General features: G+C 37.8%; 1 protein-coding gene and 1 long non-coding RNA gene across 3 annotated transcripts in view; one reads left to right on the top strand and one right to left on the bottom strand.

The window, feature by feature from the left end:
• DAPK1 (death associated protein kinase 1) overlaps positions 1 to 25,851 on the bottom strand; it is an 87,400-nt gene that overhangs the window by 20,096 nt on the left and 41,453 nt on the right. Inside the window, exons 3-17 of one of the 2 annotated variants that reach the window (XM_042033162.1) lie at positions 24,451 to 24,672; positions 13,814 to 13,952; positions 11,845 to 11,974; positions 11,511 to 11,559; positions 11,340 to 11,366; positions 10,763 to 10,915; positions 10,577 to 10,622; positions 8,824 to 8,913; positions 8,324 to 8,416; positions 6,631 to 6,750; positions 5,618 to 5,716; positions 4,716 to 4,814; positions 3,454 to 3,552; positions 1,874 to 2,071; positions 691 to 888 (exon numbers count right to left, since the gene is read on the bottom strand). In XM_042033162.1, the coding sequence (XP_041889096.1) occupies positions 691 to 888; positions 1,874 to 2,071; positions 3,454 to 3,552; positions 4,716 to 4,814; positions 5,618 to 5,716; positions 6,631 to 6,750; positions 8,324 to 8,416; positions 8,824 to 8,913; positions 10,577 to 10,622; positions 10,763 to 10,915; positions 11,340 to 11,366; positions 11,511 to 11,559; positions 11,845 to 11,974; positions 13,814 to 13,952; positions 24,451 to 24,672 (1,762 nt within the window). The remainder of the gene's footprint in view (positions 1 to 690; positions 889 to 1,873; positions 2,072 to 3,453; positions 3,553 to 4,715; positions 4,815 to 5,617; positions 5,717 to 6,630; positions 6,751 to 8,323; positions 8,417 to 8,823; positions 8,914 to 10,576; positions 10,623 to 10,762; positions 10,916 to 11,339; positions 11,367 to 11,510; positions 11,560 to 11,844; positions 11,975 to 13,813; positions 13,953 to 24,450; positions 24,673 to 25,851) is intronic. The other variant, XM_042033164.1, reaches the window with a different exon arrangement.
• On the top strand, positions 13,952 to 16,479 carry LOC121667049. Its single transcript, XR_006016897.1, has 2 exons — positions 13,952 to 14,886; positions 15,422 to 16,479. It is a non-coding gene; the product is annotated as an uncharacterized LOC121667049 (long non-coding RNA).

The following is a 25,851-nucleotide window of genomic DNA, read 5'->3' on the forward strand; positions in this document are numbered from 1 at the left end:
CAGTGGCTGATCTTGACGTATTCAAGCTATCCAAAGAAAGTTTCCTGAAACAGCTCACTTTTCTCTTAAAGATCTTTAGGAGAAAAGCCATAACATAAGCCCATAGGGCATTATGTTTAGTTATCTCATACACTGCAGCATGAGCACAACAGAAGCAAAAAAAAAGGAACTAGTGTCTCGAAATTAAGGGACAGGTAATGAAATATTCTTTTTGGAAAGTGCTTATACCAACTACAGATTATTTGCATTTTTAGCTGCCATTCATCTACCAATAATCATTGCAATCAATACTTTTAGCGTTACAACATTGTAGCAGAAAATGTACCAGTCTTCAACATATGAATTAATGTTACATATGAAATTAAAGCCAGCTGCAATGCATTTCGTCTATTCTTTTGCACCTAGATGTAATCTGCATAAAGCAAAGCTATATGGCTAGGGAAGAAGGTTGGCAAAATATACTGTGATAATTCATCTGGGTTCTTCCTTCATGTATCTTTAATAATCTATTCAACTGAAACAAACTGTGGTAATTCTGTGAGGTGAGTAATTTAATACTTTGCTTTTGGCCACTTTAAGAGATAGAAGAATCAAAGAAAAGACTTTTTCATATTAGAGAATTTGAAAAGGTCATCGAATGCAACAGGTGACCTAATAAACAACGTAGTTCAGCATCCATATTCCATTTACCTTATTAGTGACATCCAAACTACAACTTGCTTCACAGAGAGCCATCACAATAGGCACATTCCCATCTTTGCAGGCCACATGTAAGGGAGTGTTGCCATGTCTGTCTTGGAAATCTACAAAACATCCTTGACTGATGAGAGTTTTAACTACTTCTATTTGACATCTTCTTACAGCAAGGTGCAGGGCTATATGACCATCCTGAAATCAAAAGACAGCTTGTAAGTGAGATCAATAATGCTAAAAATCAAAACATTTAGCAAAGTCACAATCATCTCAAGTAACAGGGTGCATCTCCTTGCTTCAAGAATCACAATAGTTTTTAATTTGAAGGTGGAGGTAGGGAGATGCACCATATCTGTCAAAACAAATAATCCATGAGATGAAAGCAAATTTCTATTAAGCCACTGGTCTTTGCAGTGGAACAGATGAAATACAAATACACATTCTCTTCTAACAGCTTTCCTAGGAGGCAGGACAGTGATCAACTGTAACAACCAGCTGAATAGTGCAAACTCTAGTGTTTACTAGACAGAAGTTAGTTATGCAAAAGTCATGCAATTTGCTTTGTGATCAGTAACTTTAAAGATAGAGCTTTCTCTCTGTGGAACAACTTAAAGAGACAATGTAACTGGAAAAAACAATTTAATTATTTTAGAAAACCTTTTTCTGAACTTACTTTAATAACTATTTTGTTAATATTAGCAATAAAGGTAGTGAAAAGGCCAGCCACGCCAAAAATGCAAGCAATGAAATTCTAAATTTATTTATTTGGATTACATCATGAAAGACAAAAACTGATTCTGAATCAACTAGAGTAATATTTTTAAATAGTTCTTATTGGAAATGGGTGTGATTTATCCAACCCATAGGAATCAAAGACCAACAGCAAATCCATCTTTTTCTCTGAAGTTAACAGCTTGTTGCAAATTACAGAACCTGATGTTCCTGCCATTTTTCAAAGAGTGTTACTCATGAGATGATAACTGAGAAGGAAATAATGGATCAGCAAAAACCCAATCATGGAATAATAACCATCAGTGGACAACTTTAAAGACTATTGCAGCCATCAATGGGCTCTGTGCAAACTGCTATGAAAATTTGCATTGTGGAAACAATGCTGACTTGCAGCACTCAAATGAAGCAATTGAGAGATACGTCCCTGTGGTCTCCGGACATAACTAACCTTGTCTGTTGCATGAAGGTCAGCCCTGTGTTCTGCCAAGCATTCCACAATATCATGGTAACCCCTAGCAGATGCCGTCAGGAGTGGGGTCTCCCCTTCTTTGTTTTTAATGTTCACATTGCAGCCTGCTTCACAGAGTGCTTTGGCAACAGAGTAGTAGCCGTGCCAAGCAGCACAATGCAGTGGGGTTTCTTCTTCCTATTGACATGGAAAATCAAAAAATAATACTGAACCAAACTCAAGGAAGAACAATTCCCCCACTTAAAAAGACAAAAAGATGGTATGGAAAAAAAAAAAAAAAGACAGTCTACTAAGTAAGTCCTATAAAAAGATGTTGTAATTTCTAATGCTGACATTCTAAAAGCAAGAATAACTTCAGCTGACATACAAGTGGTTATGGTACCTTGTGTGTCAGCAATCCTACTTTAAATCTATCTGTGCTCCTGAGGCTCTCTCACTTGAAAACAGACCCTTGTTCACAAACAACTTCTATATCCTGTGTGCTGAGACTAATCCAGTGTTTAAAACAGATCGATCACCACAGAGATGCAAATCCCACTAGACTTGCAGTTTGAGGCAGGTCACTCTGCTTACCGTGTTCAGAAGCATATCCCAGTGTTCTAGGAATGAAGGTACTCAGAAACCTGAGTCCTTTAAAGACACATCACAACAAGCCTTTGAAACTGTTTGCATTTGGAGTTCAGTTGCAACTGAAGTACTAATTTGCTTTTTGCTTGAACCCAGGAAACTTCAAAACATTCAACTTCAATTCACTGTATGTCAGAGCAGTTATGTGGAACACCATTAAAAACCTCAAATGTTTCATAAAAACATGCTGAAAGTAGCCCACTGAAAAAGCAGAGAGAATTAAAACCCACCAAAGAACCAGCTCTATCAAATTCTAAGAAATAGGATATCCTTTCTGTACCTGGCAAATATCAAAGAGGAGACAATTGAGGCTGATAGTAGTAGAGGACTTGGACTGTATTCACAGTTTCTGTAAAAATCTGAGTGTAAAGAAATAGACAAAGAGCATGTTCTGTCCTCCCTCAGACTAGGGCTGCTCAAACAATAAAATGGAAGTCCTAGACGACGCAGCACTTGGGGAGGCTTGTGGAACTCGCATACAGAGTCAAATAATGGATTTTCTTTTTCTATTAAGCCTTCTCTTCCTTGTTTTCTTACAAGAGTTCAGACCTTTAAAGAAACCCTCCTGAGCCCTCTCATTTTCAAAAATGAGTCCTTGACACTGCAGAAAAGTTCTGTGACTGCTAAAACCAAGCAGAATTCAAGGCAAAAACTAATAAAAATCTTTAGCTGAACTCACAGAGCACACGCCACCATCCACAGCTTCATGGAGTTGTTTCTCCACCTTTAAGCTTTCATTTTTGAGAGAACCTGTATTTTACAGCACAGGCTGGTTCTCGCGGTTTTTCAGAGTCTTTATCTGTTAAGAGCTATCAAAACCTCGGTAATTCTCATTTGCAAACATGCTAGAGGCTAAAGGGAAGACTTGAAGTTCTGACCACTTATATAAAGCCTTATTTGTTGAAAAAATGCAGACAGTGCTCATGACTCACCTTGTCTTGAAAGTTTGGATTGGAGCCAATGCTACAGAGAAACTGAACCACATCCACATGCCCATACCGAGCTGCCACGTGGAGAGCGGTCTCCCCGGACTGCAATTACAGGAGAACATGCCAATGTAATGTGTCACCCCCTGATATACACTGCCTGTACACCATGTACAGCCTGAATGCCTTGAATCCTGCACAGGATACTCCTCCCTCTCCGTAGCCCAGCCACACAGCTCCGTCAGCAGAGCTTACAAACTGGTTGTACGTGTCAGACACACCAACACCTGGCAGGTAGGTTATTTCTTCAAAGGCTTTCTCTTTCCAGAACTTATTTTCCTGCTTTATTTGTTCCAGATCACAGCCAAAATGGGATTTCTGAGCAATATGAGGAGGAAGCTGTGTGTGCATTGTGTTGAAACAGATGACCCATTTCTATTCATAATAGTTCCATACGCACCCCTCCCCGCCCTATATATTGAAGTATGAAGAGCTGGCCTAACACCTTTGTGTACCCTGGCACATTTTGGTTACTATGTCTAACTATTTGCAACACTTTCTGCTTTGAAATTACATAAAGCAGAAACGGTATTTTTATTAAGGGAGTAACCTCTTACCTAGTAGCCTTATCAGGAGTCAAACAACAATTTTCCTACTGTACCTTGCCTTGCATTAGTTTCCTCAACAAAGCAAACTGTGTTTCACAAGTATAATTGCTTCTGTACTGGAGCTTTGGCCAGTATAAAATCATTGCTACAGTATAAAAATTTAACAGCAACTAGTTTCTAGAGCATATGTTGCTCAAATAACATTGCTGAAGACAAGGTAAGTGCTCATCAGCTATAAATTGTTAGGCTTCCTTATACTCAACTTAATAACAGTCAAATTTACTTGTCAGACGAATGTGATTTTCAATCAAGAGGAATGAAAAACCAAATCACGATTTCATCCTGAGTTCCAATGAGAAATCAAGTCTTCAAGTGAAAATTAATTTAGGTTCGTACTTCCCCACCTACCCACCATGTACTCACCACATTTAACATGCACACTTGGCTAACATTTGTCAAGAAAATAATCAGTACATCCAGCTACTTCAAAGCTCTGTTATCACGGCCCTATGTGTCAACTTAGAAAACCACACTAAAAAAGCCAGTCAAATTTTGGAATTATGGCACAGCTGAAAACTGTTCCAATTGAAATACCCTCTCTTTGCTAAGATAAAGTTATAGGAAAAGGCCCTCTGTGTGAAAAAGGAGTTATTTTCTTACCTTATCCTTAATATCCAAAGGACATTCATTATCACTGAGAAATTTCAGCGTTTCTACATGACCATGTCGTGAAGCCCAATAGATTGCATTAGATCCAGCCTGTCAAAAATATTTCATTTCAGATGTTATTGACCAAGTTAAAATCCTGATTCCAGATTTTCAGCTGAGGTATATGTGCACTTAGCTGTACACAGACACACTGAAAAGGTACTCAAACTTATATGAACACTTAAAAAAAAAAATTAAAATTGGTTGAACAACCCCACATACTGACAGTGACAACAAAAACCTCTCTATGCAAGGATGATTAACAGGATTACTAACTCTTTGCAAGATTAATCGTCTTCTCCCTTGTTAGGGAGTTCTTTGGAAGGAACAGTCATGAGATAAAAACCTTTCTTCTGCTTACTTTACCATATATTAGATGGAGAAGCAGACAGTTCTTCAAGCTCGTTATAAATTAATTGTTACAGCACATTTGGAAAAAAAGCTTGTTGCAAAGCACATCCTCCATCAAATATGAATTTTAGTTGCAATATTCCCCATGGCTAAAATATTCATTTATCTATTAATATTCTATATTAAATAAAGTTCACCATTGTGTTTTAGGGCAATCACTAATTTGAACTAATTGATGTGGTTTTGTAAGCGTGAACTACATTTTAAGATTAGTATCATTCAAATGATTTCAGCTAATAAAGTGATGAAAATCAGAGGATATGTATTAATAACAAAGGAAATTGCTAAAGACTTGCTTTTATGTTTTTGCTGTGAAGACAGAAAACAGGATCTACAGCTCAGAGTAGTTTTTAATTTCCAATACCGCTTGGTCTGAAATACTTGTCTCCTGCTAACTGTACAAAAAAACTTAAAAAGAGCAGTTGACAAAGCAGAAACCCAACCTTATCTTGAACATCAATACGAGATCCACGCTTTAAAAGCAACTGAAGCATCTGAATGTTTCCACAGCCGGCAGCAATCAGTAGTGGAGGTGTTCCATGCTAACAATGAAATACAAGCAAGAATGATAAATTAATTTTTGAAGGATTAAGAAAACAGTGGAATAGAAGGCAGGTATCAAATAGCATTTCTGGATTTCCACTTTCAAATTAAGTCTTCAGGAAATATTGTATGAAAATAATTTATCCCTTTATTCAAAAAAATTTATTGCCATTTTCTGTATTTTTGAGATGAATTTATGATATATCACACAGTAAATTTATGCTTTTAAAATCAGGAATATTGTTAGGCTCTCATTAGCCTCATTTGGCAAGAACGTCCCCCTTTGCAATCTCTTTGCAGCTCAGACACAAGCCATCAGCAACATTTTGGAAAGTTAAATTGGACTGCCCATTAAAACAAAAAATACAGTGATTTCTTAAATGGTTCAAGACCCCATCACAGTAAAATAACATACATTTCACTTCTCTACTGCTCTTCATGAATATTTCTGAAAGTACTTGGTAATGAAGGTCACTATAACCATGCAAAAAAGTGTGACAACTTGCAACTCTGCAGTTTGCAACTTCTGTTTCTAACAATGCTTTGTAAAGTCAGATTTGGCAGTCTGGTTATTCCTAGGTATTCTGCCATCTTCATCTGCCACAAGAAACAGCAACTGCAACTGAGAGCAAAGGCTGATATTTCATACATCACTGTTCCTGACAATACATTTGAGCTATACATTTGAAAGGCCTAGGCAAAAAATCCCATCTTGGGCTCCATTTTAATGTATCTTGAGAAGACTGAACACAAAGCACATTAAAATTTCTCCTAGAAAAAAGGCAGAATTACTTCCCATTCCCTTGTCTTCATTTCAGGTGTTACATTTCTATTTTACAGCCACACTGCTCTCCCCAACAGGGTGATAGCTAGTCCCCCACACACCTCACACCTCAACACAGACCCACACTACCTTGTTGGGTTGATTGACATCATAATTTGTCAGAGATCCCAGAAGGTGCTGTAATCCAGGAACATTGTCATCATTGATGGCATGAATAATAGCTTTCATCACAAAAGAATCTTCCTCATCCTTGCAATTAAATGCGAAAGAAGAAAAATTGTTAGCTTTAAGAAAAATCCCTATCTAAACAGCTGCCAAGACATCAAAAAAAAAAGAAAACCTAATTTTTTTGAAATATTATTTTTGTAAAAGAGTGCTTCAGCTGCAAGTTGTAATCCTCCATGAAGCATATAGCTAGCATGTATGTATGTTATTTGAAAACCCACACCAACCCCCCCCCCCCCACTTTTCCTAGTAAAATATGCTTCCCTCTTCTTCACACATAAACCTATTACTCACTGAGATTCCACATAGAATTCTTTTGTTAGGTGTATTTTTTTTTCCTCATAGGAAAAATAGATGATAGGTTTCAATTGAAACAATACTTGCCTAAAATAAAATTAATTCTATGTGAAGAGGCGCACTAATACCAACTGAAGTATCAGGTTTTGTGCCATCCAGAAATATGGCACAGGAGAGGTACTTTGGCCCAAGCTTTCATCTATTCAAATAGATCAGTTAAAAATCTAGAACGCAAGTAATGAGCCTAGATACCTCTGCAAGTGTAACTTTATTTTTCTCCTATGCACTAGAATTTCAAAGAACTGAAATTCACAGAGCCCATTATTTGGTTTGCTCTTAACTCCTCTCTTCTGAGGTTTCAGATTTTTTTAGGACACTAACAGTGGGCAATAATCCTTTCTGCTGGAACACAGGTGTGAAATGCTGATCCAGTGTTAAAAGGCATACAGATAGCTGAGGTGGGGGGGGTGGTGGGTAGGGAAAGGAGAACAAGAGGAGGAGAACAAAGAGCACAGAAGCCAAAAGATAAGAGGAGAATAAGTGGAAACATGAGCATGGAGTTGCACAGGAGGGAAGACTGAATGCATAAAAAGGGCTTTGCAGAATTTTTGAAGTTTGATCCTATTAATGCACAGAAAAGATGATATTCCCCAGCTCTAAACATATTAACACACATTCCTTGCTGATCACAGGGAATTTGTGAAGCATGTATTAAAAACTGTAGAGTAAGCTAAGAAGAATGCTTTTGGATTTACAAGCATTTGCAATTACAAAAAATAGAGCAATTACTCCTAACTACTCAACTCTAGTCGTATCTAACACCACAAACTGAATACTGGCCAACTCTAAAGTCTCCTCCTTAAATAACTGCTTGTTGAGACACTGCTGTCTAGCATTCACTGGATCTAAGAGGGTCTCAATGATTTTGAATGTTCGGTGGAAAAAAGTGGAATATAAGGAATATTATTTTAGTCTACACAATGATGATGTAAATGATGAGTAAAATTCAGATGACACTTTTCCACCATATAATTGTTACAGTACAAAAAAATCCTCATGAGTCAAACTTCAAAATCAAGAAACAAATTTTTGACACCAGCTATCAGCCTCAGCATGATAAGTTCAATTTCAAAGTTTCAAGATGCAGAAGATCAAACTATGGATAACTGCCCTCTGCAGTCTTAAAATCTACTTATGAGATTAGTTAATTATGCAAATTTTCAAGAGCCTAATATTTCTGTTAGTTAGAAACTGGCGAAGTTCATATATGATCAAGCATTCTAAATATATATACACTTACCAGAGTATCATCACTTCTAGCGACACTCATGCTACTTCTGGACAAGAAAGATCTTGATAATCTTTGGCACAAGGAAATTAAGCGCACTGATTGCTTTATAAAAATAATAAGAAAAAAGCTATATGTAAAAAAATTAGAAAATTCTGATAGGATGTTATTGCAGAGATTTTAAAGGACTTGGCAAAACAATGTGAATTTTGACTTCAACACCCCCATCTCCTTTTTATATTGAATTTGAATCTTCAACTTCTTTTGTTATTTATAATCCAGCAGAAGCACAAAGCAAACCATCCACACACAAGCATTTGTATGCATATCATTAACAAAGAAGTCCTCTCCCATACTACCATACTCAAGCACTTAATTTATTCTCAGCAATGGAAGATTTTGTTTCTTCTTTCTTCTTTTCCACTCTTAAATGCACTGACCTTTCCCTGGAACAGTCAATGCTACTTCATTTGTATGTCACCAACATTTTGATGTGTCATTGAATGACTTACTTTCCATTTTCGTCGTGCTGCAAACTTTTTGAATTTCTCCATATTCACTGCAGAAGCTTTTCTGCTGAGTGCTTGCTGGGTGTCTTTCGGCTATAAGCAAAAAGAAAATAAAGCCATTCTAAAAAATCCCACGATTTCTGCAGGTAAGACTCTGTCCCTCAGCGATGACTTCCACTTACGTAATAATAGTACTGCAATCATACTGTAATAATAAAGTAATTGTAAGCACATAATTTTAATATTCACAGTCTAGTGTGGCATAGAGATGAAATTTCTTAAGAAAATGCCATAAGGGAAATCCAGACCTAAGAAAGCAATACCAAAATGTGCTTCTACATTTTAAACAAAATACCCCTTCAAACATCAGAACATTCAGCCTTGTCCTCCACCTCCCTCCCTGATAGAGGCATTTGATTTCCAAGTAAATCCTGTCTTCTGGGAAAATTTCCTGACTGATTTTAAATGCAGACAATCTTTGTTATAGTCTCAGTGTATTTACCTGGATGCTGCTGAACAATTAACCCCTCCCCAAACAAAATCACATCCCACCTACCAGTGCAGCAAGCTCTAAGCCTGCATCCTTTCAAATTTTTCATAGGCTAAAACTAAGTACTAATGACTAGTGAAGCATACCAAATTTTGCATCTTATGATCCCATTCTTAAAATAATTTTTATGGAGATATATATATATATCACAGATCATGGAAAGGCTTGAGTTAGAAAGGAAATAGTTTCAACCTTCCCTGACATGGAAATGCAGGTGAAGATAGTGGTGGAAAAGGGGAAAAGAGGATATGACCAGTGAAGTGGGAATCAAATGCCTGGAAATTAAGGTATAAAACAAAATAATAGGATACAAAACAACCTGTCACTTTGCATGAGTGTGGACCTTGGTCCAAGAGAGACAACCTTGCTTGCTTTAGTGGTTTAAAATATCATGTCAGTATGTTCCACACATTTCAACTATTTCAGATTACCTCAGCAAAAAGTCAGCAGAGCATGGTCAAGTTTGTAGCTTGGCAAATTGATGTAGAAATGCCTGCCCTCAGATGTTGTACTGTGAACTGAAGCAGTTGTGGCACAGATAAATATTCTGCTAACTGATTCTCTGGGAAGTAGAATGGGATCAGATACCCACTGAGCATCTCCACATACTGGGAAATCAATGGCACTGAATGGGTTTACTGCTCATAATCAGAATGTGATATGGAATTAAAAAAATTAACTGCCAGGTACTACTACACACATTAAGAAGAATGATAGGTGCCATTTTCTCCCTCTCAACCTAGCAGCTTCACAACGGGTCAATCCAAACCAAACACTGAAACACTGAAGAAGGAAGTGGACCACCAACCCACATCAACTGCTCTCTTCAGTCTAAAAGGAAAGGACAGAAGAGAGATTACTCTTTTTTCCCAGTCTAAATAAGGGCATTAGAAGAAGAAAACTTAGTGGGAATTGGACTGGTTTCAGAGACTGTATCTTTGTCAGGGCAATGCTCTCTGAAGATTAGCTTCTCTGTCTGAGCATGAGTTTAATTCCCATAGTGGGCTACTTCCCAACTGCTAACTCACACGGAGTGGATATTAATGAAGCCCACATTCTGCATATGTTAGCTTTCATACAGACAGCTTTCCAAAACAGTAAGTTACATTAAACAATTATGACAATTTTCCACGTTAAGGAAACTTGAAAAGTATGGAATGAAGAATGATTAAAAGCAGGACAACAGAGAATGAATGGCATGCTAACCTTGATCCAAGGATGCAGCAAACTGTCTTGAATAGTCATTCTTTTCCTTTAAGAGAATAAAAAATAGAACTGTTTCAGATATTAAAAAATACATACTGTTTTATGTTTATTAAACTAACATCTCAAAATATAATGTAATTTGAAATATTAGAGATGTAACTGCCACACACAAGAAAAACAACTCACTTTGGATCCTTGACTAGAAGTCTTCGTATAAAGTCTTTAGCTAGGGCACTGGTATTACTAAAGAATTCTTCTTCAAATTCATAATTCACAGCAGACACATTTGCCAACGTTTCCTGTTTGGTTTCTCCAAGAAATGGAGATGCACCACTTAGACTGCAAGAAAGATAGTACATTCCTCTTATTACATGTTGTAGCACTGCTGCTTCAACCCTCTAAGATCAAATAACAGTAGGAAATAACATTTTTCTTTTCTGTTTTAATGCTGCAAATGTACTTTCACGAAGATGTGATGTAGCAGGGCAAAAAACTGGGCTGTAATTTCAAAGAATACTGGTTAAGATATAGTTGTAGGAACATCACCTACAGATTTGAAGACAGTTTCCCATGCTTCATCAATGCTGATTAATGGCAATTCTTTCAATAATTAAATTGCTGCTTTCATGATCATACAACTTGAATCATGATGTGCAATCAGAATGGAATTATTTGTACAGACATGACCAAAACCCCAGAGGATAGAATCAGAATTAAAAAACAACAGCATTTTCAAGAAACACCCATAGATTTTGGTACTTACAGAATATAAGTTATTACACCAATGCTCCTGGATTGAAGGTAAAACAAACAGAAAAAGGATGTGGGAGAGGAGAGGAAAATAGATGGAAAGAGAGAGAGAGGAGAGAAAAAAAAGGTTAGAACATAAGCATAATCATGAGAGACTTATTTCAAGTAAGATCCAATAACTTACCACATATCTGCTTCAAGACCAAGAGGCTCATAATTTACTATTTCAGGAGCTAAAGGAAAAAGCAGCAAGATAAGTACCTAGTCAAAGAACAGATGTAAGTCTCACTCTGAGTCTATGTATGTCAGAGATAATAAGCTAAGACGCTGATAGATAAAAACACCTTAATGCAAGTCTAATTTGAAATCAAACACTACAAATTGCTTATTTCAATTTCAAAATGTCACAAATTACACAAAAAATTTCAAAATCTGTAAATCAGCCAAGCCAAGATAAGCCACTAACACTGTTTCACAGACTGAAAAAGAATAGTTTGAAGAAACAACAGTTTTCTTACCAACAAACTCTGGCGTTCCGAAGATGTTTTTGAATTCATTTCCAAAGTCAATTTTGTGTGCTAAACCAAAGTCAATAATCTTGATTCGAGGCTTCGGTACATTCCTGTCCAACAACATTATGTTTTCAGGCTTTGAGAAGGAGGAAGGGGGAAAGAAAGAGAGATTACACATAGGTACGAACTGTGGACCAGTATTCTTCAGCACTGAACATTTCTCTTTACCTCCTTTAGACCCCTGAATTGTGTTTTAGGTGGAAAAATCCTGTCTTTTCTTATTATGATCTATCATATGCTAGAAGTTCACTACCGTAAATTAGGATTTCATGTTCATATGGAAGCGCTGTGATTTCCACAAGGCCAAGATTTTACTTCTTGTAGATATCACAATTGCAGTTTTCATGTGGACTGACCCTAAGAGAAACACACTGTCCCCAGTAAAGGTGACATGCCCTGTGCTACAGCCATTCCAGCACTGCTGGGAGCTTGCAGGAAACAAACCGCTATAAACTATAGTCCCTGAAAGAGGTTTCTTTCACACCACGTAAGCAATCAGGGAGGTGTATCTTCTTGCTTTTGGATGTTCCAGGGAAACTTCTGGAGTGGTCCAGCTCCCAGATTTTAAGGCTCAACACACTTAAAAAAAAGGGAAAAAGAGAAGGTTCTCCATCTTTTCTAGCTTATTTTGAAATATGGACTTTATATTACTTTACACCAAAGCTCTGCAAAACCAGAACAAAGAAGATGAAATGTCAGGATTATCAGCAAAGGGTCCTGTTTCTACACTGCATCACTTTGCGAGCACACAGAACCAGCTACTTAGACTCCATATCCTGTCGTCCATAAGCTGGTGTGCTCTGAAGAGGTCCTGTACCTACATCCATCCTATTCAGAGTGTTAAGGGCTTCTGGAATCATTAAGGACAGCTCTTCATTATCACCCTTCTTTCACCTTTCTTTCCCAGTCACAGGACCTGATACGTGCAAATGTAATTTTCTTTATTTCCTTCCTGCATTTCTATTGCATATTTATTGGTCTGCACATTGCTGCCCACTTTAACACACAAGTTTTTGGTATCTAGTGTATCCAAGGATGACTTCTTCAATTACAAACACATTGGCAAAAATTCACATTTCATACTCTAAAAAATACATTCCTTTCTAGCTTTACAATTTTTTTTCTTGCTGACTGTCATACGAAGACCAAATATATTACTGAGCTGATAAGGATGAAACTGGAAAAGGTATGCTTACCCTGAAATCCATTCCCTTCCCTACCTCATCCCCCTTTCTGAACCGTATTTCAATTGTAATGAAATAATCATGCCTCCTTTTTCTCTTATAGACATAGCTGCCCATTTCAGCAGGCTTCAGGGAATGTTTAGTTGTCTACCTTTGAAAAAAAAATCTTACGGGGCGGGGGGGGGGGAAGATCTTGAAATTGAAACATTAAAAAGCAGTTGCTGAGTTTAAATACAAAAAGCTCTGCTTTCATTACCAAAAGGATGCAATTAACAGCTTTTCTGAAAACGAACAAAAAAGCCACAAAAGGGAAAAAGACAGAAGAGGAAAGAATCTGCTGCCTGCTCCACAACAATCCTTGTACTTAGTGCAGTTTCAATTAAGTGCCAAAAACGCTCCCCCCAATTAAAAAAGAATGTTTCGCCCAGATCCCATTCACATTAAAAAAAAAAAAAAAAAATCGCAATCCTCATTTTTATTTCAGGTTTGTTTTCTCAGAATGGTTTAGTTTTGTCAGAAGTTGCCATTTCCCCGGAAGAATCTTACGTTGGGAACAGACGGGAACTATTTACAGTTCAGTAACTTCTTTCCAATGGCTGAGCTTTCCCCTATCTACATAAGCTAGCAAAACAAAACTGTGGCCAAGGTCTGCATGATGACTGATTTGTGGCTAGAATTACAGAGGGCTTTAATGGATATTGCTTACAGCTGTTTTCATCTGTTCAACACACCTTAAGATCAAAGTGGGCAATTTGCAGAGAGTGGAGATATTGAACACCATTAAGTATCTGCTTGAGAAATTCTGTAGCTTCCTCCTCTGTGAGAGATTCTTTTTCAGCTAAGAAGTCGAAGAGCTCCCCACCTGCAACACTTGGAGAACAGAAGCAGAGTTATTGACAAGCTTGTTTTAACCAGTGGGTTCCTTTTAGCATAGCTGTCCTCTAACCAGCCTTGACAAGGATCCAGATGCTTCAAAGGTTGCAAATATCAGAAAAGATGATGAAAATTACTTAATTCAACACCCAAAAGAGTTAGTTATTCCCTCCCTCCCCCTGAAAAGAATACGGTAAAAAGAGTCTTACTTTTAGACCAAAAAAAGTTTAGAAAACCCAAACAAACATGTTTGACAGTATCTGAATTTAAATGAAGGCCTCCTACTCTCTATGCACATTTAAAAGAATAAAATTAAATATGAAGTAACGAGACTCAAAACATACTAATGTTTTAATAACACATTACATTAGCTAGAAAATAAAACATGAATTGGCTCATATCAGTAAAACATTAGATTTCTACACCCTCATTGAAAAATACAAAATTTAAAGCTTATTTTGAAATATCTATTGGCAGCTGTCCTACTATTTAGTTTCTAAACTCCTCAGAGCATTCAACTATTCAAAAATATTTTCTGTTCTTTGAATACTGTATTACAAGCAGCACCTATATTGTATTTGTACTCTAAAATGTATTTGTACTCTAACTTTTTCTACAATGAAAAGCCCTTAAGACTGTTTCTAGTAAGTGTTCTAGCTGCACAGCAGAAAGAAAAGAGGTATGAGAGGGTACATAAGCACATCTGGATTTTTCCATTTGAGAGACAGAGAAGAATAAAGAGAAGATGACCCTCTTCTCAGCTCCGTCAAGCAGCTCTTGACTCAGTCAACAGCATAAAGAGATACTGAAGTGATAAGAAACAGAACTACAGCTATTCCTAAATAACAGAAAAACACCTTTCAGCTGAAGGACATATAAGGAGATGACTGCTCACTGTGGCAAAATACTTTTCCCATCTGTGAAAGCAGGGGTATTACTTAGAAATGCCTTACAGATTGCAAAAATGGTCATAATACCCCCTGTAATTTGCATTGTAATGATATTAAACAAATTCAGAAAGTGGACCCTAATTTTTATTGCTTTTCTGCAGGGGGAAAAAAAATCTGTTCACAATTTAAAGTTCTGATTATGAAACATGAGGCAGCAATTAACATATAACAATAGGCAAATAGTTTGGGCAAATTTCTGGAAATACATTTGACTTCTTTATCATGTCTACTTTTTAAGAGACTTGATCTGCATTATTGTAATGCAAATTGCATGAAAAGTGTATTTTAATGAGTTCTTGAAGCTTTCATTGAGCTGCCTAGACAATAATGAGAGTATTGTTTTGGGTATTATTTGTCTTGTAATATTTTCTGCATGAAAGCAATTATTGAAACAAAGTGCCATTAAAATATAAGAATTATAGACTGGAAGGACGAGGCCATTTTAATAAATTTTTGTGGTTGTAGAGACATTAAGATGGAGTTCCTAATGATTAAATCCAATTTGTTATTTTACAGAGACTGGTCAGAAGCATCTTACAAATGGACACACATGCATATTCTCTCATTGTTTGCTTCTGAATTAAAAAAAAAAGAAAATATTTTCAGGCTAATGTCTGTATCTCTGCAGCACTGCACTGAACGGTGACATTCATTTCCAGTTATTGGACTAAAGGCCTTAGCATCACGTGAAGCTTGCTTCCATGTGTTTACAAGTGGATTTTGGCTGCAGTTGTCGAGAGGCTGTAAACTGGAGCACAGCCATGCCACATGGAGCAGGCAGACTCACTGTGGCTACAGCAGCCACAGCAAAACCCATCACCTGAATGCCTTCAGCATGGTTTGGCACTGGGCTAGCTATCACAGTTTGGGGAACCAGAGAAGATGGATCCTCAGCTGAGGAAGAGCCTGTAAGACTGCACCAAAAGACTGCATCTGGTCCTGCTTTTCACCCAGCTCAAAACCCTGTGGAACAGCAAAAGCTCCTGCTGGTGCTTAAGTCAGTCATCAGCAATCACAAATACAAGAGAAGTACTCAGGCAGGCATTTGCAGCAATGCCCTCTCCAAGTACTGTGCTGCCTGCCCTGCAGTCTCAGACTGTGACAGTGTCACACAGGTGGTGTCATGCTTTATGGCCGGTAAAACTCACTCTTACTCCTGTTGGCATTTTAAAGATATGCAGTCTGTGAAACTTAATAGTCATCTATGATTATCACTGATTGTACACATTCCTTATAGACCCAAAAGAAAGATTTAATTCCCAAGGTTTGCAACTTTTAGAGATATCTGCATTTGTAAAATGGAAAGAGCTTCTTCAGCTTCTTTTTATCTGGAATTATTCAGATTCTGTACTGCTGAGTACTACTCTTCTGTCTTTGCTACAGGTTAATTGTAGTGACATTTCTTTAATGACATATCATAAGCCTTGTAATTGTGTGCAATAAAATGTTATCTGTATTTCACAGGTAATATACCTAGTGCTTGCAAATCTCGAAACTGAGGGTCAAAGAAGCTCGAAATGATTTTTCTTTTTCAAAACTGGAAGTTCATTAGAAAAAGTGGTAGATTTTTCCAATCTGTTGTGTGCTTCTTTGTGTGATTCTTAAGTACTGCCACCCTAAGTGACTTGGCAGCTCTTGCTGAATGAGTAGGCGAGTGAGGAGGGATGGGCTGTAATGCACTCAAAGCGTTGTTCCAGAAGCAGCTGTACCTCTGGTCTGTGGGACTTTGGTGTGCCCCCTCATATTACACATCTCACTCTTGATGTCTAGGAGGAGATCCTGCGTGGGTTCACCTCAGAGAGGGGGCCACTGTGAATTCTCCTGCTGGTAACTCCTCAGCTGTGGGGGCGAGCTCAGAAACACGTGTTCTCCCCTGGTGTGCTGCCATAGCTGGCAAGCACAGTGCCCATCTAGCTGCTCCTGCTGTTTACTTCTACTGGTAGGGACATAAGGCATGAGAGAAAAGGGTTTTTATAGCAATGATGAGTAAAAGGTTATACTAGCATGCATAAAAAGCTTCACCTGGAAGCTCAGAAACACCTGGCTTCCCAGAAAGGTCCCTCTGCACCCAGCAACCTCTAGGGAGGCCCTTCTCACACATGTAAGGCAGTGACCCATGTCCCCATGGGAGGTTGTGTTTTTCAGCTTCCTCTTCATGCTCTTCAGGAGACTACTTATTCCTTACCATTTTGCTGACTCAGGAAGGTCTGATATTAAGCTATACTACCACGGGCACACAAAAATCCATTGTATCACTGCAAGGCAATCTTCAAGTGAGTCATGGAAGGTTAATACAGGTCCACACTCAACATCCTTTATAAGTTTGACTTCCACAATTAATTGACTGAATTACAATGTCCTCAGATTTATCAGCAGAGCATGGTTTCACAGATTTCGTAATTGGATTATATATGTAGAATAACTAGATGATCTTGACTAGACTTCCAGATATTACAGATGATGAAATGGGTTAGAAGAAGCCAGTAAAGACACTGGCTGTGTAAGCTACTGCAGCCTTCACAAGCGTCCTAAAATGCTGTTGAGTTTTCAAGTCTAGTCCTGTGCCTCAGCCAGTGTAACACAGTCCCACAATACGCAAACACTGCACATTTTAGTAACCCAGAGTCACCTTTAAGAGTGGAACCAGAAGGCAAGCAGAGAGCCCCATACCACCAAGGAACCTGTGTACATCCCATCTCACACACAGAACCAGTGTTAATCTAAAGAAGAAAGCACAGGTAATTCCATACATCAGCCCTTTCAGCTGGTCTTTTTGAACATCATCTTCTACCAGGTACACTGTTTCCACCTCCATTACAACGGGCCCTTGTTTCTAAATTGGCTTTGGGGTTGCTGATGCACAAACTCTCTGCTGAAACCTGACTGAAACCAGACCATTGCATGGGTTTCCCAAGCCACACAAACTTGCTCCCAGCCCACCTTTGGTCCTCTACAGAGCAGCCCACACAGCCAACATCTAAAAGACTGCTGCCCCCAACCACCAGATGGAGAAAGATGCTTCCTGAGGGGAGTGGAGGCTAGAGGTTCACCAAGCACCAGTGCTTCTTCCTGTACAGGACTTTGAAGTATCTCTACCCGGTATCCCCAGGAAGCACAGAGCTTCGTTCTGTTCCATTCCTCTGTTTGCTGGGAGGAATTACCAGACAGCTTCCTGACCCGTTCCTCTGTGCCCTAAGACAACTCTAACTGCCAAAATACTAGTAAGTAAAGGATGGACAGCAACCTATACCCATTCAGATTGACAGAGAAACTTGATTACAAGTTAAGTCACAGCTAAATTCCTTCATGACTGCAAAGCCTCCATGTTCATCTTCACATACTGTTTTCCTTTAAAGCATTCATTTTTTAGCGTTGCTGTATAAAAACTTTCTGTTTACATTAAATGAAGTAATAATTTTGCAGTCATAATATGTTGTTCAAATATCATGTTCAATAAAATTGTGCTTTACGGCAGTCACATCTTAGTCCTACCTAATTCTAATGTACTATTGACCATGTATAACACAGAAAGTCATAAGCGCTGAGTAAATCTATTTTAATTGTTATAACATGACCTTTTATATTGTTTTAAAGTAGCAGAGCACATGTTTTTAGAAGTATTTTGTATAAACATTTTCACTAAGAGCAAATCTGGTATGTGTTATTTCACTGATATTTCTAGGCAGAAGTGCTAGCTTTCCTGAAATGAGAGAAGTAAATTAAAGCTTTCAGTTGACTTCATTCTTTCTTATAAAATGCAATAGTGGTAAAAGCATTTCCCAGCCTTCCCAAAGGAAGGCTGACAGATGTGATTGCAACCCACACACCTCCCTCTGGGAAAGAAAATACATCACGCCCATGGAAAAAAGATTTCTGGATAGTGCTTTTGCAAATTGCCAGGCTTTCTTAACCATGAAACAGAACTATCGCCAGATCTCAGAGGAAGTCATTATGGGAACCTACCCAGGGAACTTAGAATCAATTAACCTTCAAAGTCAGCGTGGTCACCTCTTAATGACTCAGTCATATGCTATGATCACACTGCTTATTATGCAATAGCACCTAAATGATAATTAATTATTATCTAAGGATTCCTAATGGATTTAAAAATTTAAAAACAAACCCCAAAATCTAGGCCCAAGCCCCTTGAAGAAACATTTATCTTGCTTAGATTTCAAAACAACATAAACTAAGTTAAAGAAGCACGCTATCAATTTATTCCAGTTTTAAAACAGAATCAATTTGATAAATTATCTAAATTCTTCTCTAGTCCAAACATTTATTCTGTCAGCTTGTAAAAGAAATGTTTTCCCTGTTCTGTGGTCAAATGTGTATTGTATGACAGCCAGTTATGCAGTTGTCAGCCCAAGACTAGATTCATATATTATTACTTCTTTTTATGTAAGAATAAGGGGGTTTACATTTGACTTCATTTCACTGCCTTTATGAATTGTGCAGTTACCAACCCACTCCTCAGAAGTACAAAGTGTACCAAACATTTTGAAAGAGCAGAACAGGGCTGCTAGCTCATTAAATTACCGACTGGCTGAACAACACTGCACTTCAATTTTTCTTTATCTAGCTATCAGCTAGACATGTTATAGCATCACCATGCCTTTTCATTTTCATTTGTCCAGCTTCTATTAGAGACACTAACTGTCATGAAATCCTCTCTTTAGTGTGCCTAAATTCTTCAATTATACCAAACAAGAAGCATTGGCCTCATTGCCCAGCCAGAACACACATATCAAAACCTGGACTATAACTTAAGCAGTTAAGTCCCACTAAGGGGGAAGCCTGAACGTTCCTGTGAATCTTTCCTGCACGCAAACACTGCTGGTATATAGGTTTCCACCACTGAAGTTCCTTAAGTGCCCAGCGTCTGGATACAGCAGCTGGTTACTTTGGCCCAGCAGAGTGCCTTAGTATTTTGATCTCATCCACAACATTCAGATTTAATGTATGAGGAGCATTCAGGTTTAGCAAACAAGAGGGACAAGCATTTTGCTCAGGGACTGCAGCACACAGAAACCAACTCTCCCTTCAAGATGTGCTCAGTGTGTGGCAGAGTCACATAGGCTCTGAGCCTGTTCTTTCAGCCCTGTCAAGCCTTTGTTCTAACCTGGCTACGTATTCTCTGTGCATCTATCTGTGGGCCTGGAATCTAAGATTTTGAAATCCAAAGGGGGCACAAGATCTACAAATTAGTGTCACAGGGTTTTCTAACCTCTTGTTACATCCCAGAAGCACAAAACATTTAATCCTCCTTTCAAATTTTGGTGCAAAGCTACTGGAGAATACCTTTCTTATTTACTTACAGGTAAAGTTAACAAAAATCTCAGAGGTATGACAACCAAAAGACAACTGAAAAATAAAGAAACCCTGTAATGACTTCAAGCTTCTCTGGAAGACAGGCTATAACTCTCTTCCAGAGCATAACTGTAAACGGTTAAATTAAAGCCCCAATAAGATAGAGGAGGAATTTAAAGAGTTCATAATTATTTGCCTTTATTTACTCTTCAATGATCAACTAATGAAATGGTCATAATTTTTTATACAGGGATGTATCATCCTCTCCTTGCACTGTTCTGTTTTGGTTAGTAATATGAAGCTACCAACAAAGTAGAAACTGGGAGACAATGGGGTGCATAGGACTAAGTTTAAAAGAAAGTTTATGCTTTCAAATGAAGCATAAATCCTAGTATTTAACGTACAAATGCTTCTAAGTTAATGTCATTTCACTCTAGTACTTTCAAAGCTTTCTATTTATTAAAAATATGTAAAACAGATAATCATCACTCAGAACCATGTGACAAGAGCTAACCATCTTAAGCTTTCAAATTCAGAAATGGAGTTATGTTCTTTGCAGAGAAAAGTATGAAAACCTAACTCCATCCACAGCTTCCAAGTGAAAGGAGTCAGGTATTGCTATCAAGACATTTTTAAAAAAGAGACTACCTGCATTGTTTTTGTGAATTCTAAGAAAATACTATAGAATATAGGATGAAAATATTTATTCTTTGTGTTGCAGCAATAAACCATAACCAAGGCACCACAAAGAACCAAAAAATTAGTATAGTTTATGTCTGCAGTCTAAATAAATACATAATAAAGTGAAAGAGAAAATAAAATGGAAGACAGAAATTATGCATCCAAGGCCAGAAAAAGGGGAACCAAGTAGGTGCAAAACATGCTTGAGGAAAGAAAATAATTATCACTGTGCAGAGACATCTGTGTTTTCTAGCCTGCGAAGCCTGAAAAAATGATGGCTTCAGCAGAGCTCACTAGAAATATCTTAGTACTGCTAACTTATAACAGACTCTAATTGCTGCAGCTGGATAGAAAAAAGTACTGTGAAATTTTGACTAATTCCATTATTTGTGTGATAAAAGGAAAAATAAGAAAACTATTAAGGTTTTAAGTTAGATGAGGAAAAGACAGTGGTTTCCAGTTTGTATGTAATATGCATAAGACTCCTTTCAAGACGATGACAGAGTCCACAGAGTGGGAATTTAAAAGGTTATTTCCAAGTCAAGAAAGGAGACACCTAAGAGCTAGAGTTATGAAAATATGTCTGAATGCTCTAAATATACCAAAAGACTGCAATTAAGTAAGGCTCTTCAAGGACATCTCACGCTTGTGCATGGCTGCTGAATCTTTTAAGGAAGGGTTTGGTTTTAAAAGTTTCATAAATTAAATGTTTCATAGAACTTGGGTTTTTTGGTAGATCAGTTTCCTGATATAAGGTAGTTGAAAGAAAAAATTCCAAACACCTATGTGGATATAGCCACTCTGTTTTGTATTCCGTGCTGTGAGGACCTACCTTGCCATTGCAATAATTAACCAACTGCCCACCTATTCCTGCATATAAATCATGACCTTGAATAGAATCATAGAATGGTTTGTGTTGGAAGGGACCTTAAAGATCATCAAGTTCCAATTCCCCTGCCATGGGCAGGGTCACCTCCCACTAGAACACATTGCTCAGAGCTCCATCCAACCTGGACTTGAGCACTTCCAGGAATGGAGATCCAGAACTTCTCTGGGCAACCTGCTCCAGTGCCTCACCACACTCACTGTAAAGAATTTCTTAATATCCAATCCGAGTCTACCATCTTTCAGTTTGATGCCATTCCCCCTTCTCCAGTCAATTGCTTACCTCTAAGAAACCGCCATTTAGTATGGCAGAAAAATGTCTAGGAGGCTGTACGCAATATGGCAAAGCTCTTGCTGAAGCAGAAAATAAAAATCAGTAGTGAACAGGCCATAGACCCTGTTGCCCTGGGACTGTGCATGTTGACACATGGCAACAAAAGGGCAGCTGCAATTGCTCAGTTATACAAAATTGTGTCTCTGTGTGGTATAGTGCCTCATTATTGTAGTCAGAACAGAACACAAGTGCCAGGAGATATACTATGTTCTAATCAGAATGGAAAATGGACACTTAGGATAGATTCTGAGGATAGCAAAACAGGTTATTTAATGAGATCGCAGCTTTACCTCTGTTCGTATGAAATAGTTCTGTAAGAACAAAGACTGTCAGGAGGGTAGGTCCCTAGGCAAAATGTGAATATTAGAACATTAGAGAAAAAGGATTACATATTTAATGCCTAAGGATGCGATTAAAATGACAATCCTGTCTTTTCAATAGCTTTATGTAACATCATGGTGATTTTGAGAACTACAAAACTTTGTAGCAGTTAGCATATTCAAGTTTACAAAGCAATTGCTAATGTCATCTTTTCCTCTTCAACTGTCTAAATAAATAAATGCATTACCTTTGTCATACCCAAAATAGCACTTCTTCAACTTGAAAGGCTCATAAAGCAGTTTGGAAAAGTGAAAAAAAAAATCTCTGATTGAAACAACATATGGATTGCTGGCCTCATAAAACAATTACCTAAATTGCAATGCAAATAATTTGCTGAGCTTCATGCCATCAAGTTTATGAAATATGCAGATTGTCATTCTTCTGCTCAATGGACAGTAGTGGGGACATACTGACACACACAGCAACCCTTCTGCCAAAAGGGCTCCCATTCCATGTGCAAAGTGGGGGTGGGTGGAATAGTCCCATTCCTCCTACCACTGTTTTGATTACCAAGTCTCCCTCACAGCTTTCAAGTACAGACACTGGCCTGATTTCATCTGGACAGATTACAGAGCAGAAGAGCTGCAGAAGCAGCAATACTCTGACAGTAAGGTTATAGGGCAAGAGAACGTGAGACTTAGTATCAAGTGGGGAGAGGAAGAAGCATCACACTAATTTTGCCATGTATTCACGTCACACTTCAAAGAATTCTGAGCAAAACCCAGAAGCAGTAAGAATATAAAGAACTTCTACGTTATACAGGATGATAATTTAGTTTGGAAAAAAAGACTTGTTTAAATTATCCAAATCTGGCAAATTAATGCAAGTGTGTACAACTGGAACTAAAAAACCAAGCCAGACTACAACTATTACAATAAACCATCATATGCTGGACTTGAAGTGTAAAAATATGTTTGCATAAACGTAACAAAGTATTATCATGCATATATAGACCATAGAAAAGAAGTAACTCCAAAAGTTACTTCCCAGGTTTCTTTTCAAATCTATACTGTAAACCTACAGGTTACTGAAACCATGCAAAACTGAAGTATCTTTATAAGGTAAGTGGAAATACCATTTATCAAAGCTAGTAAACAGAAAGACATAACCTACACAAGAAAAAACACATGAACAGCCATGAAAAAGGCACAATGATTCTGGTACCAAGACTTCTGCTGGCATGAAATACTAACTGTAAAGCATGGTTAACCAATACAGAACAAGTATGGCAATAATAAAGTGCCAGGCATGCAATCTATGTAAAGACATGCACATTCCAGCAGAAGGCACTGACAAACTCTTAACAAGTGAGTAACGCTTAGCTCCTACAATTGCAGTCTTTGAGGAACTGGAAACCAGACTTGAAAAAATGCAGAAGTAGTCTCTGCTGACATATTTACTTCACTCTATTAACAATGACATTGGATGAAAAATTGGGAACTAAACCAGTATGAAACAATGTTAAAGTTCAGTTCTCATTTCAGCAAGAGAGAACTGGGAAGATTCTGTTCTACGTGCATTAGAAAAAGAGAAAAAGCATTCACTGAGGCTACTTTACACCAATATAGAACACAGTAAAATTTGCTAAATTAATCTTCACTTGGAATCTCTATTTTTCTCTGCTCTTATCTTCAAATTAATTTATTTAGTTCCAGGCTATTCTTCTGGATCTGTAACACCAACAGTGATTAAAGTAACAATCAGAAAAAAAAAATCCTAAAGATGCTGATTTTTTTTTAAAAACTTTGTAGTGCATTCAGAGTGAAAAATATATGTAGAAATCAGGAAGCTACAACACTGACTTAGATATGAAGATTTCTAAGGCTATTGTCTATTTTCTTTTGGGGTGATAAGGAACTTCCATTAAATCACTGCTATTCTGAAAGTGTCTGCTTTTGAAAAACAAAGAAACAAATATTCTGCTACTCCTTCATGGGTCTCTAGAGTTACTTACAGTTCCAGAATAAGAATGACATCTGTTTTGTTCTCATACACATCATGAAGCGTAATCACATTAGGATGTCGAATCTCTTTTAGTATGCCAACTTCTCGCTCGATGTCTTCCCGGCTCACTCCACGGCGGCTGGATTTCGTTCTCCTTTTCTTGATGAATTTTGCTGCAAACTGCTGACCGGTGCTTTTCTCCCGGCATTTTTTCACTACGGCAAACTGCCCACTAAAAAAAATAGATGATGAGTGTTCAGTTCAAGAAAATTCAGAGTTAAGAGAAGCCTGTTTACTGTGGTGGGGGAAATCAGCTTTTAACTCTGCTTGACTAAAGTATATTGCCCCTTTTTATGCCATCTAGAACAATATCTGAAAAAAACCTAGAAGAGACAGGAAAGGTAATTTAATATATGGCTTTTGTATCACACAAATGTACACATTTCACCATGTCTGTAAGTAAAAGGTAACACCTTATCAGTGAGGACCACTGGATTTTTGATTACTGGGGATTCCTGGACAAAAGTAATGGTTTCTGGATTTCTCCTTCCATATGCATGTTGAGCATTTTTTCTTCTGCAGGTGGGAGAATTTGTAGTTTCTTACAATCTATATGATTTGTCAATATTCACTTTATTCTATCCTCAAGTTTGTTTTTTAAAAAGTTTTTAAAACAAAACAGTTTCATGACACTGCTTTAGATTTTTAAAGCACTGACTAAATACAGTAGTATCAAGAATTATTGCGATGCCTTAGGTTTTAACTTTCATATCTTTCAAATCCTGTACTGCCTAGTGTGTAACTCTGAAGTTTCTTGTGGCCTGTTAGCTGCTGTTCTCTCATGCCAGGTAGACATAACAAAGCCTCTCCAGGCCTGCTCTCCAAGGACACTCTGACTGTCCTAGGCCCAATATACATAAACCAAAAGCCTCTAAAGGGTGGGGCAAGCTGAGGGGAAATTACATCATTAAACTGAAGCTTTAATTGGAGAATTAACCCTGATATGCAAATGAAGCAAACCTATAAAAGTGTGAAGAGCTCGTGACCTGTCGTCCACACTGGGGTCCATTTTGGCAGTAGCCTCTGGCTCCCCAGGGGGTACCTTTGAAGGCCCTTCAAATAAATACCTACATTTATTCCCTTATTCTTGTCTAGTCTGTATTTAGGTAGCCTCTCAAAGCATCAACTGTTACTGTATCATCCTGTTAAATACAAGTTTGAAGATGAGAAGAGTACTGAGGCATTGAGAAACAAAAACCTGTGTTTGTCTTACAAACCAGAAGAAACTCCAGGAAGCTGCTGACTCCAGCACACTATCACTGATGTACAAGCCTGCTATTGCTAGATGTACACGCTGATCTAGATCAGATATCTCCGGGAGTCCAATGTTGAGTTGAAGCAAGAGCAGGAT

Source organism: Corvus kubaryi, unplaced genomic scaffold, assembly GCF_017639235.1.
Source record: "Corvus kubaryi isolate FWS band 111438036 unplaced genomic scaffold, C.kubaryi_AGA036_p1.0 37357, whole genome shotgun sequence".
NCBI classification, from domain to species: Eukaryota; Metazoa; Chordata; class Aves; order Passeriformes; family Corvidae; genus Corvus; species Corvus kubaryi.